This window comes from Gracilinanus agilis, chromosome 1 (genome assembly GCF_016433145.1).
Source record: "Gracilinanus agilis isolate LMUSP501 chromosome 1, AgileGrace, whole genome shotgun sequence".
Lineage (NCBI taxonomy): Eukaryota > Metazoa > Chordata > Mammalia > Didelphimorphia > Didelphidae > Gracilinanus > Gracilinanus agilis.
Genome location: NC_058130.1, coordinates 623,041,399 through 623,059,285, shown reverse-complemented (window position 1 = coordinate 623,059,285; position 17,887 = coordinate 623,041,399). Strand labels below are relative to the sequence as shown.

General features: G+C 33.2%; 1 protein-coding gene across 1 annotated transcript in view; it reads right to left on the bottom strand.

The window, feature by feature from the left end:
- The window catches only part of CNBD1 (cyclic nucleotide binding domain containing 1), a 621,665-nt gene that overhangs the window by 569,753 nt on the left and 34,025 nt on the right, over window positions 1-17,887 (bottom strand). The window contains 1 exon segment of the mRNA XM_044683798.1: window positions 5,046-5,118. Within this exon segment, the coding sequence (XP_044539733.1) occupies window positions 5,046-5,118 (73 nt within the window).

The following is a 17,887-nucleotide window of genomic DNA, read 5'->3' as shown; positions in this document are numbered from 1 at the left end:
TAAAATGCTTGGCAAGACTTTAAAAAATAACTATAGACAGTATAAATTACTTGATAGTTTACCTGTCAAGACACACACAGTAATTATATTTTATACAAATAAAGTAAAATCTAAATAACTGGAGAAATATTAGTGACTCTTGGGCCAGCTGAGACAATATGATAAAAAGACAGTACTCCTAAATCAATTTACTTATTCACTGTCATATTAAACTACCAAAAATTACTTTAAAGAGAAAGAAAAAATGATAATAAAATTCATCTGAAGGAAAAAATATCAAGAAAATCAAAAGAATACATAAAAAATAGGAAGAAAACCCAGCATTACCACATCTCAAACTATAGTAAAAAACTGTAATCATCAAAACAGTGTGGTACTAGATAAGGAATCAAGGTATATAATATACGAAATCAGGTATATAATATACAGAAGCAAATAAACACTATACGCTAGGGTTTAATAAACCCAATGATCTGACCTGCAGTATGGGAAAACTCACTATTTGACTAAAACTGTTGGGAAAAGTAGAAAGCAGCCTGACAGAAACTAAGCATAGACCAATATCTCACATTGTATGCCAAAATAAATTCAAAGCTTGTATATGATATAGACATAAACAATGATGTCATAGGCAAATTAGTGGATCAGGGAAGAATTTATCTGCCAGATAGATTTATGGGATTTAAGGGAAGAGTTCATGACCTAACAAAAGATAGAAAGGTTCACAGAATGAGAAATGGATCATTTTGATTATAAAAAATTAACTAGTTTGGCAAAAACACAATCAATGCAGCTCAAATTAGAAGAAAAACAGGAAACTGGGGAGAAATTTTGGCAGCAGATTTCCCTGATGAAGATCTATTTATTAAAATATATAGGGAAGTAGATCACATTTACAAGAACAAATGTCATTCACCAACTGATAAATAGTCAGCTGATATGAATTGGTTTTCAGAAGAAGAAATTAAGTCTCTCAGTAGCCAAATGAAAAAATGCTCTGAGTCATATATTAGAGAAATGCATATTCAAACAATTCTGAGGCACCACTTATAACCCCTCAAATTGGTTAAGATGACAAAAAAGGAAAATTAAAAATGCTAGAGAAATGTTTGAAAATGAAAAACTGTGCATACCCTTTTACAAAGCAATACTTTTACTAAAGCTATATCCCAAAGAGACCAAAGAAAGAGGAAAAGAATCCACATGTACAAAAATATTGCTATAAGTTCTTTTTATGGTGGCAAAGAATTAGGAACAAAGGGAATGTTCAAGAGGGGAATGGCTGAACAAATTGTGTTATATTAATGTATTAGAATACTATTTTGTTGTAAGAAATGATAAAGGCATTGGTTTCATAAAAAAACAAAAAATCTGAGGAAAATTTCTATGAACTGAAACAAAATGAAGTGAGTAGAACCAAGAGCATAATCTATACAGTTAGAGCAATATTATAAATAAATCAATTTTGAAAGATTTGGTGATTCTGATCAAAACAATGATGAATGACAATTCCAAAGGATACATGATGAAATATACTATTCACCTGCAGATAGATGACTGATGGAGCCAGAGTGCAGATTTTTTAGAACCCAAATCTGCATCCCTGTGACTCCCAAGTCCTTTGCTCTATTTTTTCTTTGAAGTTCCTTGTTGGTTATATGTTGAAGTCTATTCACATCCACCGTGCAATTCTCCATTACCCTCTCATGATACTCAGTGATACTCATTTTTAATTCTTCAGTATCTTCCAGTACTCACTACCAAACCATGTCAACAGAATATTGGTATTTTTTTAATGAATTACTGTTTTCAAGGAGTTTGGGGATCCTTAGAAGAGTTGTACAATTTCATGATTTTTTTATTTATTAATTTGTCAAAATTTCCTATTCACTGATGATTTGTACATAATAATGTTAATGTTTTTCTTGATTGATTAAAGGAATATATTTGTGTATAAACTTATTTTCTCAGCATTTGCCCTGGTTTATCTGTTTAGTCCTTTATTTTATATTTTAGGAAAGTCTTGAAGACCTATTTTCATATTTTAATTGTGAAAACCAGGCAGTATGTTTTTGTTAGTTAATAGTGACAATTAAAAATGGAATTGTAAAACTAAGATCCAATTTTTACATTTGATTCTTGGGAGCACAGGAAATTTATTATGTGAACAAAGTGTTTTTCTTCATGCCAGGATAGACCAGCGAAAGGAATTCTAGCTTCTCAGAAGACCTAATTTTGATTGTCAGCTCCATCATTGATTATCCAAGTAACCTTAAGAAAGCCACATTTTAATCTAAGTCTCAGGTTCATCTTAAATTTGGAGTAATTACACTTTACAATATTTATCTCTTGGATGGTAAGAGGAGTAAACGAAACAACAGAACTTAAGCTTCATCGTTTTGTATTTCCCTCAACAGCTAGCACAATGCTATCCTCAAAATAGAGATTAAAAATAATTGTTGTACTTAATTAGTATTGTCAACAAATGTCAACAAAAAGCAAAATACATCAAAGGTTCTCCTCCAACAAGCAATCATTTATATGTATCTTAAGGTTTTTTGATCACTATAACCTTAGAGAATGAACAAGTCTCCCATTGTTAATTGCAATGTAAGGCAAAGGGAGATGTATGCTTCAAAAAGGTGTTTTCCAGTGCTCAAGAGGATATCTTGTACAAAATCCAAATGGAAGAGAGATCCCCTAAAGAAGGAAACATCCTACAGATGCTTCTATTTACCAATGATGTTTTGTTAATTACATCAAGCCCCATAACATTGCAGGGCCTTCTCAATTATACCCATGAATAATCAAAAGAGATTGGTGTAACAATTCAAAAAGGAAAAATTAAGTGAATAAAATGCCTATTTTCTAGACTATGGCATTCAGTTAGATAATAAGGCTTTTAAGTTACAAATATAATATATTTCTATAAGTAAATGTATTTGGAAGAAACATTGGAAAGAGAGAATAGTTGGGTCTAGATTTATACAGGAGGAAGATAATGACAAGATTATATTGAGAATTGTGCAATGCTTTTATACAATCCTAAAGTGTTCCAGAACAAAAAATAATTGCTTCTAATACCAATGTTCTCTCAGCAGTTTTTTGGATAGTTACTATGCTTGTAAAGTAACAATCACAAAGATATCAAATTTGGCAGTGACTCAAAGAGCAACAGCAACTATGTGGTACAGTGGATAGAGCTCTGGGCTTGGGATTAGGAAGCTTCATCTTCATGAGTTCAAATCTGGCCTCAGACACTTACTAGCTGTGTGACCCAGGCAAGTCACTTGACCCTGTTTGCCTCAGTTTCCTCATCTTCAAAATGAGCTGGAGGAGGAAATAGCAAACCTTTTCAGTATCTTTGCTGAGAAAACCCCAAATGGGGCCACAAAGAGTAGGACAACACTGAAATGACTCAACAATAGAGTAATAGAAAAATGTGGTAGACACAGGTGGTAGACACGTGCCATAGATATGGCTCACTGGTAGTATCATAAATATATTTGAGAGGAGGGGAGCTAATTATGGGAAAGGAGAGAGAGGTAATAAATGGATAGGCACCACCAAGTTTCACTCTCCTTGATAAGTAAAAAAAAAAACACTTTATGTTAACTGGATCTTTTGCATAGAATTTGAGAATTTGGACAAGAATCAAGTACAATGAAAAAGAAAGAGATGACTTATAATTTGTTCCTTTGGAGGAAATGCCCATACCAAAGGCATATGTAAAACCCAGAGACAGCATAGTGCAATTGATAAGAGAGCCTGCCTCAGATTCAGCAAGACTTGGATTCTAGTCCTGCTTCTAACTATATCATGATTCTGGGCAATTCCCTTAACCTCCAGGGTACTATCTAAGATTTTAAATTATAATGAAGGTACTGTCTGCACAGTGGTATACCCTTCCCTCCAAAAAAACCCACAAAACACTTTGTTGATTTTAAAATGTTATTTGAATATAATTCATTATTATTGATTACAAAATAAATCAGGCAAAATGTCTATATCTTGGATATAAAGTGTTTTGACAACTAGGCAAAAAATCTTCAAGATACTTATGTCTTGCCAAGGATCACATTTGAAGCATGTTGTCCAAGAAAAGACTAGACTATCAAGCAAAACAAAATGAGTTCCTATTTTCAAACCATGTTAAATTAATTATTAGTTCTCCAGATAATAAGGCATCACAAATATACATTTGCCCTAACATGTTTCTAATCAACACAGATGTAGGTCATCTTTTTTTACCAAAAGCAATAAAAATTATCTTATTAAGATTTGAGGAACCAAAGAGGTTAGTTAACTGTTTTTGCCCCATTCCCTAGGAATGACAATACTTTTTCCTTTGAGTCACAGTTCTAGGCAAACATGATTCAAGTTTCTTAGGCATCCTAGGAAAAAGCAAGAAAATAGTATGCTGCTTTCAGTCGGAAAGGAAAAGAAGTCACCAAATACCATACTTTTCAAAAGGCTTTCAATATTTCTCCATGTCTATGTCTATGAAATTATGAATCCTGGCTGCTTTGTTGAGAAGATGGACACTTGAAATCAAAGGACACCCTTTTTATTCTACAGTGGTAATGCCATATTTACTTCAATATGTTCTTTTGACCATATACTAATGTTTTCTCTAATATAAATATATGTTTGTACCCAGACTTGTAATTTCATTGATGTAGATGACTCCCTCTGAATACAGAGCAACAACTCTCTCCAAATTATAGTTTTAGAGATTTGCCTGAAATACTAAAAAATGAAGTGATTTTCCCATGTCAAAATAAAGAGCTGAACCCAATTCTTTTTGACCCCAAGAATAGACCTATTTTCACAATTTCATATTGCCTCAATGCACACTGAATATTAGAAGTACCAAGCTCATAATAATTTTGTTCCCTACTAAATTATTTACTTAAAGAATGGCATTTATTCTAAAGAAATGAGGTAAGAATAAATAATTATTTTATTCCTATATGCTCTGCCCAAATTAAATATCTTCCTATTTACTTAAGCTATATAAATTTAAGTCAGCATATTCTTCTTACCCAGTTTTAAGTCCTTTGATTTTACATAACTTTTCTAGTTCCTCATAATTAATTTGTTGACCAGACTTTAATTCTGCAAAAAAAGAAAAAAGAAAAATTCTAAGGTGAGTGATTTTCTAGAACCATATAAAATAGGCAAATGTGTAAATGGAATTTAACATATATAGAAAATTCAATAACTATTGTTAAAGTGTTATATGTCAAGGTGGCATCCTTCTTATCCTAGATTAATGATTTTAACACTATGGAGTCAACATATTAGTAGCATTAATTTTGGCAAGCAGATAGGCAAACTATTGTTTCACTCATTAATTCATTCAATTAATTCATTAAACACTTATTAGATACCAACTACATGGCAGACTTTCTGTTAAGTACTGAGGATACAAAGAAAAAGTAACTTGCATCATACAATATATTGGAACCAGAGAGTGAGAGGATACCATGGGTTATCAGTTGGGGGAAATGAGGAAAATCCCTATGAAGGAGGTGACTTTTGAACTCAGTCTGGATGTCATTCATTGAGAATTCTGTATCCAGATGTGTCTCTCAGATTTTTAAAATTTGGAATAGCACACAGAAGTAGTATTTCCTAATATAGGAGTCTTTCCATGAGGAGATAAAGGAGAGTTACTTGAAACTGAAGATAGTAGTAGAAGGCTGCTAGTCCTTGCAGAAGGAAAGGGAGCTATTCAATCTTGGCTCTTAATTGTACACTATCTTCTCTCCATGTTCTCTATTTCAGTGATCTCCAAAGAGGGGGCCATGGAATGACCACGAGAGTACTCTAGCTTAACCCCAAAGATTAGATGATTAGCCAATCAAAAGGGAGAAAGATGAATTGAATTCCACCTACCTGCCCACCCTCCATAGTGAATCTTACAGTGAGCTTATCTCCAAGACATAGCATGCCTTTCCACAACTGACCTGGCCTTCAGTGGCTGCCTGGGATGCACCCCTCAGGACAAGCAGGATATAATTTAGCCCTACCTAGGTATGGAAGGCAAGTTGTTTACCAATCCTAGCCCAGTCACTCCCATGCCCTATTTCCTATCAGCAGAAAAGCTAGTTGTACCTTTGGGGCAATGGATAATGAGTAAGCCATTTCCTCCACCAGACTCTCCTCTTTCTTCTCTCTCTCTCTCTCTCTCTCAATTTCTCCTTTCTTCTCTCACTCTCCCTTTTTACCCCCCCTTTTCTTTTTCCCCCTCTCCTTATCTCTTTCTTTTCCCCTACCATTTTCATTTGGAAATGATGAGATGTATCCTGGGTTTCAATTAAATTATCTCTTCCCATCTTCATTATTTTCTATAGAGAGTACCACCATACTTCCATTCTCTGAGGTTCTCAACCTCCTACTCATTCTTAGCTCTCTACTGAATTCAAATTGCCCTCTTCATAGTTATTATTTATGTCTTAATTGTCAGATATGATGACCTTTTCATCAACATTAATCCTTAGTATCCCTGCAACATTTAATACTGCTGACCACCATCTTTTCTGGATACAACCTCTTCTCTGTATTGTTACCGCCTTTCTCTCTCCTACCTGTGTCACAAATCAGCCATGGATTCCTTTTCTGCAACATCGTTTATATCACACCTTCTAACTATGGATATTCCCAAAGGCTCTTTCCTGGACCTTCTCTTCTCTCTATGCACTCTTATTTGGTTATTTCAACAACTCTCATGGGTTTGATTATTGTTTCTATATATAGTCTCAACAGCACAAACTGTCATTCTCAACGGAATGTCCAAAATGGAACTTAATCATTTTCCCTACCTCTTTTCCAGATTTCCCTACTTTAAATCTTGCCATTTCTGTCATTGCAAAACATCTGAAATCATTCCCCATCTTGCTTCTCATGAAATAGCAACCTTAATTCTGACATTCATCACATCTTGCCTGAACTACTGCACTAGCTTCCTAATTGGTCTCCTTGCCCATTTTCTCCTCACTCTAATCCAACCTCCACACTGCTGTAAAACTAATTTTCCCAAAATTCAATTGACTATGTCAACTTCCCTAGTTAGTCAACACGAATGCCTCTCTGTTGACTATTTTAGTGTTTTATTTATTATTTTATTATTAATTCATTCAGTCATGTCTAACTCTTTGTGACCTCATAGCACGCCAGTTCCTTTTATCCTCCACTATCTCCCATAATCTGTCTGAGTTTATGTTTGTTGCACTCATGACACTTTCTATCCATCTTTTTCTCTGCTAGTTTCTTCTCCTTTAGCCTTCAATCTTTCCCAATATCAGTCTTTTCCAATGAGTCCTGTCATCTCATTATGTGGTCAAAATATTTATGCTTCAGCTTTAGTATGTCCTTTCAATAAGTAGTCTGAAATAATTTCTTTAAATAATGACTGATTTGATCTCCTTACTGTTGAAAATCTCTCAAAAATATTCTCTGGCACCACAATTTGAAAGTATCAATTCTGTGCCTCTCAGCTTTCCTTATAGTCAAACTCTTGACAGTCATACATTACTACTTTTAAAAAAAACACATAGTTTTGACTATATTTTATAGACCTTTGTCAGTAAGGTGATGTCTTTGATTTTTAATATACTATCCAGATTTGCCATAGCTTTCCTTCTGAGAAGTTATTAATTCTGCATTGCTTTTTTAAATTATATTTATTTTATAATGAATTAGCATTTTTTCCAAAGTTACATGATTCATGTTGTCTCCTTTCCCTCTTCCCTCTTCCCTTCCCCCTCCCTGAGTTGACAAGCAATTCCACTGGTTTAAATGTGCATTTTCACTCAAACCCATTTCCATATTATTCATTTTTGTAAGAGATAATTTTATAAAAGCAAAACTCCTAATCATATACTCAAATAAACATGTGACAAATCATATGTTTTCATCTCTGCATCATTTTTATTGGTCATATATTCAATCATAACTGCCTAAGTCAAGGTACCTTTATCTCTGAATTTAGTTCAACATTCAGTCAGTTTGTAATGGGTTAAGTTTAGAAATCCAGTGCTCTATTAGTAATCATTTTTCTATTCCTGCATTATAGAATTTAGCTAACCTTGGAAGATGAAGCTTTGCTTTAATGGAGTTGGGTCTAATACCTTTATACTACCAAGCTCTCCTTCAAGGATTTTGGTTTTCTGGTCTAAAAAAGATAGTCCATTATTTCTAGACTTTGCAGCTGGACTCAAACAATGCACATTTTAGTCACAGGTAGCAAGGAGGTCATTGCTAGCCCTCCATTATCACCAAACTTCTAACTAAGCATGTTGTTCCCCTTGCCTTGGCAAACTAATATTTTTGTCCAGAAACCCCATGATGTCACCTTCTCTGAACTGTTCTTTATTCTAGAATTATAAAAATGAATTGTATCTTCAATTCTGGGTCTTTGGCTAAAAACTGAGGCAGCCATTGACCTATCCTACCCTTACATTACTGGTCCTAATGATAAAATGGCATATTTCTCAGAAAAGCATGATTCCTTAGTCATTCTGTTAAATAACACTACTGAAGGTTTTAGTAGAATCAGTAGGATGGAAGGAATTGAGTTTCCCCGTAGGTCTCCTGGGGAATCCCCTTTATTCTTTAGCTTTTCCTAGCAAAATATTTTTCACCTATAAAGGGAGCTTCTCCTAAGGTGACTGTATATAGAGATCAATCTCTTCCTTCCATCTCAAATTCCACAATTCTGACTGGGTAAAGGTAAGCACCCATTATTTGGAAGTACTTGTTGTGCTGTTTGCATTTAGTGTGACAATTTAGGAATAATTGATGAGTTGCCAAAAAAATCCCTTCTGGTACATTCTTTGAGAACTTTTTTGGTTTCCTAGAGAGACTTTTGTCCAAAAGGCTAATAGTATTATATTTAGTTGGTTTTTTTTTTCTTTTTCTAAGAAGAGTCACTGGATTATTCAAGCTGAAAGTTTTCTTTTTTCAAGAAGAGACCCTCAAAAAACAAAGACACTTGAGGATGCATTGTGGTAAAATGGTAGATTTGTGTGTGAAGCTTTCTCACCCTCCTAATGCTCCCACAAACAACCAAAAATAACTCCACAGAATGAAAGTTTAAAGCTGCAAAAACACAAAAGAGTATGAAGTGAAGCTGAATAGCCTGGGAAAAATAGGGAGAAAGGTTTCTGGCTTCCCAGCCCTCAGTCCCACCTAGACCCTGGTGGTAAGAACAGAGAAAAGAGAGTGGAATCAACAAGGTAAGGCCTGAGGGGAAGGTTAGCAACTTCACTTTGCTGAGCCCTTGGAGCCTCCATTCCAGAGGATGCCACTGGAATCTTCCAGCAACCAAGAATAGCATATCCAGCAAAGTTGGGCATAATTATAAAAGACAAAAAATAGAAATCCAACAAACTAAATAGCTTTCAACTATTCCTAGGAAGAATTCAGAATTCAGCAGAAAATTTGATCTATAAGAAATATGCACAGGTAATGAAAAACTAATCATAACCAACTCAAAAGGCCAAATTGTTTGATTCCTATGTGGTAAAATGTCATCTATGGCCTCTGGGAATGGTATCATTGTCTGAGTATTTTGAGGGCACATGTATGGATGGAAGACTCCGGTTCAAGTTAATATAACTTGAACTCCGGTTCAAGTTAATATAATATAATGAGCCAAACTAGTTGTAGAATAGATCAGGAGATGATAGGTGGAATGGCTATCTTATATGGAGGAAAAATTAGTGGAGGAACTGCTACAGAGAAGGGGAGGAAGAGATGGAGGGCTGGTGGTATTAGAAATCTATTCTCATCAGACCTGGGATAAAGAGAGAACAACATACATAATTAGAAGGGTAAAAAAAATTGTAATGTACTGAGAAATAGGAGACAGAGCAGGGGAGGGGAGGGGATAAGGGAGAGATTGAGGAGGAAAATGCATATCAAGAGGTATGGAGGGGTAAGGTGAGGGGAAAGGAAGGACAAGATAGGGGAAAGATTTTTAGAAAGGAACTCATATCAAGTAGGATGGCACAGCTGTAGAGATAAGGAAATGGTCTTTGGAAATGTGGATTAAAAAAAGAATTAAAAGGTAAGGGACAAGAGACAAAGGAGAGACCTTTGGAAAATTGGGACAATTTGGAACTAGTAGTGCAAAAAAGAGAATAAGGGAGGCTTTGGGGGGAAGGTAGTGGAACAGTATTATTCGAAGAAAATTGGACATCTGAGTAGGGATATGGCAGGAAAAAAAAAGGAAGAAGGACAACAGTGAGGAGGAACAAAGTAGATGGAAATACATATTAGTCACTATGATATTGAGTGTAATGAGATTAATAAATCCAAAGGAAGAAAATGAGTAATAAAAAGGATACAACATCAGGGCCTGAATAAAGAGTTTAACTTGCATTTGTTTCAATTAATTTCTTTTTATATCATTTAGCATAAAAATAATTAATCTTATATAATACTTTAGAAAGTATGTATAACCAGAGTGTTAGAAAAGTTAGTCCTAGTTGTTAATCAACTATGATAGATAAGGAAAGAGTTAGCATCAGAGCTCCTATGATAAACATTCTTTTATGTTAAGTATACTATCTCCTGATTCCTACTAAAGACAACAGATGCAATCATATAGTTAGTTGTAAAATTAGGAGTTTATTACTAGTATTTGTTTCCTAGGAATGTTTGTCAATAGTAGGGTCCTCAAATTTTATGATTCTGAGAGACAATTTTGTGTATTTTTAAATTTCTTCTTGCGAATTATTGTCTGTTATAAAATCTATGAGTCTTTTCCTAAAATATTGCCTGAGGCTATTAGTGACAGGATTAATAATGTGCTTAGACTTTGTACTAAAATTTATTAACTATAGCTAACATATTTTGACTGTTTTGTTTGTTAATCAGTATTTTGTATCAGCTGTCAAAAACTTATAACAACCAACTGTGAACATCCAGAGAAGTCTTTTCATCAGACTGGGAATCCAAGTAAAGAAATCCAAAGGGAACTCAAAAGCAGAGGGTGTTTATATTAGCACATGAATGTAATTTACATATTTTAAACAAATTCTGTACTATGTAGATTTTGTGGCTTTACACAAAATTTTTGTGCTCTTAGTTAAATGGGGTTTTTTTTTAGTGGTGGTGGTGATTATTAAGCATACAATATTTAAAAAGGGAAAAAAAGAAGAGCACCTGACTTATGGAGAAGATAATTTCTTAAAAGTTCCATTTCTTTATGTCTGTGTGTCCCTGTGTGTCTTTGGCATAGTATTTAGAGACATCTAATAAGTTCCAAATTGAATATAGCAACATGTAAGGTCTGTCAGTGGAATTTAGACAAAATGAACCAGTCATTCTTTTTGAGCAGAGGATGTTCTTTGTCAGGGCAAAAAAAGATATAATATTCAAGAGGCTATTAGCTGAAATCTCATAATTCATAAGTAAAGAAACATGATTACTGCCTCAAACCTTTAAGTGTTTTCTGTTGTTTTTTTTGGCTATGTATTTGTTCTATAGCTTTGGGTTTGAGATTTTTTATCTGATGGGAACCAAAGGGAACTTATATACTTTTGAAAGAATTTTTATTTGAAAAAGAATCTCACTTTCTCTCAGATTCTGGCCAAAGTCTAGGAGACAGACAAGATAAGAGGGAGCATTTGATTTGTATTGTTTTTAACTAAGGTATGATAAAATTCATGACTAAATGTAAGTTCTCTACTCTGAATCTCCAAATAGTTCGAATGTTTTATTTAAGTGTTGAACTATTCTAGCATGTTTTGGGTTAACTTTCTTTAGGATTTGTTTTAAGATAACTGAGACTAGTATCTTATCCTTCTTTGCCCAGCAAATGATATATTAATTGTTTTAATAGCTAGGAGATAGAGGCCTTTAATAGGTTATAGAGGCAAATTTGAGGCCAGTGACAGTGAAGTTTCATATTGAAGAAAACAAAATGGGCTATAGTTTTCCATTTTAAAATAGATCTGGAACTAAGAAAACTGCCTATTCACTCTTTCCAGGTTCACAAAAAGTAGGTAAAGTTTACATACATCAGAGAACAACCAAAAAATAAATGGGTTTGATTAAAAGTCTAATTGCATGTTTAGGAATATAATAAATTATAACTAAATACTGATAAATTTAGAAATAACTATTTGAAAAAAAGATGTTCTGAAATTAGCAATTTATATAATTGTATAATAGTATATAATTACATAATAGTAAATTATGTGACCCTTACCTAAACACGTAATAAATTCTGTATTTGAATTTTAAGAATTATCTTGCTGGGAGCAACTTAAATGTAAGTAAAATTTTATTTGGAGAAATGTTTCATGTTGGTTTTGTGAATAATATATCAAAATTTATTGTTATAGATCAGATTTTTATAAGCTGTTTAAAAGTTTTCATATTTACTAAGAATATTTTAATGAATTTGGGGAACTTTAGCCCCTAGAGAATAACAGAATTAGCAATAATTCATCAGAGCTATATGTATATTAATGGCAGAGATGCAACTTAAGGAACATAATTTTAATAAATCATTGGTTTTCTTCAAACAATAATGTATGTTTTTTAATCATGAAGGATTCAATAATGCAAAAAACATGGGAAAGAGAACAAAATAAAAGCTAGTTTAAGATAAGAATATGAAAGAAAAAAGAAAGATATTGCTTTAATGTCATGGAAGAGGTATATAAAAAAGAAAGTTTATACTGAAAAGAGAGACTTGAAGGAGTTTGAGGTTTTGTTGAAATAAGGACATGGAGAACTTTATGCGACTGTTTAAGTACCTTGATTTGAGAGTAAATAGAAAGTTATAAAAGGTAGGAGTAAACTGGTAGCAAAAAGTTCTTTTTGAGATTTTATAAGTTTTCATATATGTACTCAAACTAAATCAGGATATGCTCAGAATTTATTCTGCTATTTGATATTAGTCCAGACTTATAGGCAGTAAATGCATGGACCAGCGAGACCTGAGTTACCCTCTGGACTCAGAAAATTTTTTGGCTGCATGATCTTAAAAACTGTTAGCTATGTGATCTTAAACCATGTTATCTAAGTTTTTCAGTCTCTATCATGAATAAAGAAGGTGCCTAACATAAATTTAAAGTTTTGTTTTAATAGAAATATGAGGTTTGGTTATGGATTAAATTTTTAAAAGACTAATATTAAATGATTGAAAACTATTCCTTTAGCAATACATTAGATAATGATAGTGTTTAACTATGAATTTGATATAGCAGCGATGTCTTTAGAAGGTCTTCATCTGTGTAATGAAGAGTTCTAAGACCTTAGAAGTTCTCTAAGTAGAGTAAGGTATTTTAACAATAAATTACAACATTTAACCTAGTATATTTTGAGCTGGCCTAACAAGGCATGTATGTATGTATGTGGATATACGTATTTATATACATATATAAACACACAAATACATGTATACATGCATATATTATATATAATATAGAACTATATATTATATTATTATATATATACAGATTTACAGATATATAGATCCTGGCAATCTTGCTTTGTGATTCATTTGGTTTATTTGCTTTCGTTTGGCTTATGTACATGTTATTTTTTTCTGCTAATTGGGTCTTTATTAAAATGTATTTTGTGCATCATAATGCCTTTCCAAATTCAGGATTATGAATTTAAAAGCAACTTGTGATAGAATGAATAAATTTCTATGCTAGATAATTTGGAAATACATTTGACTATATTAATATCATCTGATTAGTAATACATTTTCTATTTTAAATTCATATTGTAAATAGTATTATCATATTTTCAAATTTCTCTCTAAACAGGGCAAGTGGAACTGTGATTTTTAATAGAATCAGTCTTGTTGTTGTGATACCTTAGCATCCATGTTACCCATTTCAATTTGAGATTATAGTCATTTCAATATTTTAAACTACTAAACAGAGTAATACTAGGATTTGTCATCTGCCTGTTAATATTTGTATATTTATGTGTAAGATAAGAATGTTGAGGAATAGTTAGATAGTTTGTGAGACCAAAATATAAGTTAATTATTAAGATTAAATTAGAAGCATCTTCAATTTAATTTTAAAAATAATTCCAGCATAATCAGTAACCTTAGAGAATTATTTATAGATTATTTTGTTACCTCAAAGGGAAAGTCTATTTTACTTGGGTTTATCATTTAGTGTGGGATTAACAACTCTATATAGCATTTTCCTAAAAGACAAATATATTTTACTATAAGATAACTCATATGATATGCACTAATTTTTGTATACAACTTGGATTTAATTATGTGGTATATTTACACATTTATCATATGCCTTTTGTTACTTTTGGAGTATAATTAACTTTTAAATTAAATTTATATATGGCCTAATGGTCATCTACTTAAAGAGAGTATTGTTACTTATGCTTTTATGTAAGCATTAGGTCCTTATCAGTCTTTAATTCTACTAACAGGGGAATTGAAGTGAAATTAATTGGTATTTAAATTTGGAACTCTATGCTATCCATCTTCAGAGAAAGAGCTGTTGGGATATAAATGTAGATTATAACATATGATTTATCATTTGACTATTTGGGTAGTTTTTGTTTCATAAGGTTATTCACCTACAAAATTGAGTAATGTGGAAATGTGTTTTTCTTGATAATACATACATAACCCAGACTGAATGGCTTGTAAATTCCAGGAAAGAGGAAGGGGAGAAAGGAGGGAGACAACATGAATCATATAACTTTGGAAAATGTGGAAATTTGTTATTCAAATAAAATAAAGAAAAAAATAAGTAAATTTTGAATTCTAAATTGAAGGGAAAATTTTTGAGAGAGCAACAAAATCAAATTACATATGTAACTTAAAAGGTTTTCAGACATTTAAAAGATTTTCATAGTTCTGCCTTCTGTAGTACTTCAAACTAATTTTTTCAATTGGTATTTTAATTCCTTAATATATCAACATAGCAATTGGACAGTTTACATTACAAGAATTTAAATGATAAAAGCATCAGTGCCAATTTAGACAAGCACTCTTAGTCATAGCTTACATATTTACTTTGGTAAATATTAAATCATTAACCAGAAAGACTCATTTTACAAGTCAGATCCTCATGGACTTTTTTTTAGGATTCTAAAGCATGTCATTCATAGTGTCTATACAGGGTTTAAACAATGATAGGAACATGGAGGGATATTTAAGGATCTAAATTCTTTGAAGATTCAAGTGAACTATAGGTTCCTAATTTGACTGTTTTTATAGCTTCATTGCTAAGAAGTTTAGAATCATGAGGTTTGAATTGGTCTTCATCACATAAACTGATTATTGGAGAAGTAAAATTTAGTAAGCCATTCTAAATTGTGTTGAGATATGCTTTGTAAAATATTTTAGAAGGCACATTCAGGAATTTCTATAAGTGATATGGAACCAGCAAAGCAATTCTACTGAAGAGGAGACTCCTTCAGAGCTTCCCTTTTTCTGTGTCTTATTCCAGACCCAATAGAAGATAATTTCCCAAAGATCAGATGGTTATATGGGACATCTGAGACCCAAGATGAAATGAGTTCATTAAATGGATATTATGAATAGGTTATTAGTTTAGTTTATTAGGATAGAAGAGGACTTATTAATGTTAACATCATTGTAATTTTTTTGGTCTTTTATTTCATAAAATCTATGGTTGCTAAGTTTTCTTTAAGTTACTCCGAAATGTGAATTTCCCTTTTTATGTTAATCCATGGTTTTAGAGATTCTTACTATAACCTGTGCTAAGGTCAATCTAGCTTGTTATTCTTACAGTAATTGATCATTAGAAATTGTTATAGATTCTGGGAAGATGGCGGCTTAGATGGAGCAAATCTTAAAATGTCCTTACCCTTCCATATCAAGATAGAAAACAATGTGCTTCAAGAAGAAAGAGGACCAAATCTAGCAATGGGACAGAGCAGGGGGACCCTACTGCTGGACAGCTAAAGAGGTACGCCAAGAAAAAGGCTTGAATTTTTGAACTGTCAAGTCTGAGGGTATAGAAGGGGAATCCCAGAACCCCTACCCCATGTGCTGTGCAGAGTCTCCAGTAGCCACTGAAATCTCCGGGCAGGTGGGCTCACCAACCTGGGGAGAGGGCCTTGCTGGCGCAAGACTCAGGAAGTTGAACACAGGCACCTGGGAGGTGACTGAAGGAGAAAACCAGAGAAACACAGCAAAAATACTCAGAAGATGGCAGCTTAGATGTAGTCAAACCTCAGACCACCTGGCTTTATCAAATCAAGATTGAGAACAAAGGGTTTCAAGAGGAAAGAAAACCAGGAAACAGCAGAACAGAGAAGTGGGACCCTATTGCTGGACAGCTTAGATAAAACACTCCATCTTGAACCCCCACTCCTTTTTTTTTCCTCTCCAGGTTTTAACCTCAGGGTACATTAAGCAATACATACTAATCTAATAAATGCAGGCTTAATCCCATCAATTAGACAGACAAGAAGTCTTCAGAGGGCACGGAAACTCCAACATCTTCCCCCATATACTGCAGAGAAAGTAACTACAAACCTCCATGGCCAGATGGGGGAAGAGTTTTCATCAAAGCTTATTAAATACATCTGATTAGACTACCAGAACAGAAAAGGAAAAAATATGAGTAAACAACAGAAAAAGAGAAAAGAAATGACAATTGACAGCTTCTTTCAAGGAAGTGAAAAGAGAGCAAATGAAATAGAAGAAGAGGAATAAGTTCCAGCGAATTGGATGTAGGCTTTGGAAGATCTCAAAATTCAATTAACTCAGGAACTTCAGGAACTCAAAAAGTGATCAAAAGAGTCTGAAGACAATTTGAAAAAAAAAATGCACTAAAACAAGAAAATAAAATCTTAAAAGCCAGAATTGGCCAGCTTGAAAATGAAGCAAAGAAGGTAAAAGATGATCTACAAAGAAAATCAGACAAGAAGAAGAATGACCAAAAAGCCAGGGATGAAATTCAGTCTTTAAAAGATAGAACTCAACAACTAGAAGCAAATGACTTCACAAGGCAGCAAGAATATATGAAACAAAATTTAAAAAATGAAAAATTTGAGGAAAATATGAAACACCTTATTGATTCAACCAAAGATCTGGAGAATAGAGTTAGAAGAGACAGTTTAAAAATTATTGGCTTACCTGAACATCATGACAAAAGAAAAAGTTTAGACATCATCCTACAAGAAATTATCAGAGACAACTGCCCTGAGATTCTCAAACAAGGGAAAAGTGAAAATTGAAAGAATCCACAGATCACCTCCTACATTTAATCTACAACTGACAACTTCCAGGAATATTATAGCCAAATTCAAAAACTACCAGACCAAGGAAAAAATATTACAAGCTGCTAAAAAGAAGTCATTCAGATACCAGAGAACCACAGGTAGGATAACACAGGATCTGGCTGCATCTACATTGAAGAACAGGAAGGCATGGAACATAATATTCCAGAAAGCAAGAGAACTGGGTCTACAACCAAGAATCAAGTATCCAGGAACGCTGACTATATTTTTGCAGGGGAAAATATGGTCATTCAATAAAATTGAGAACTTCCAAGCATTAATAAAAAACTGGACTTAAACAGAGAGTTTGCTGCCCGAACATAGAACTCAAGAGAATCACCATAAAGTAATTAAGATAGTGGGGGTAGGGGGGAAATCTTTTCTTTAAGGGACCCAATAAGTTCAATTGATTTGTATCCCTAGAAGAAAAGAAGATATTGGCAAATATTGAAAATTATTATTACCAACAGGGTAACTAGAAGAAGTTTACATAGAGGGAACAGTGACAAATTGTATAATAGGATTAAATGTGAACATATATGTAAAACTGGGGGAGTGGTGGAAGAAGGTAATATTAAGAAAAATGGGAAAACAAAATGGAGTAAATTTATATTCCATAAAG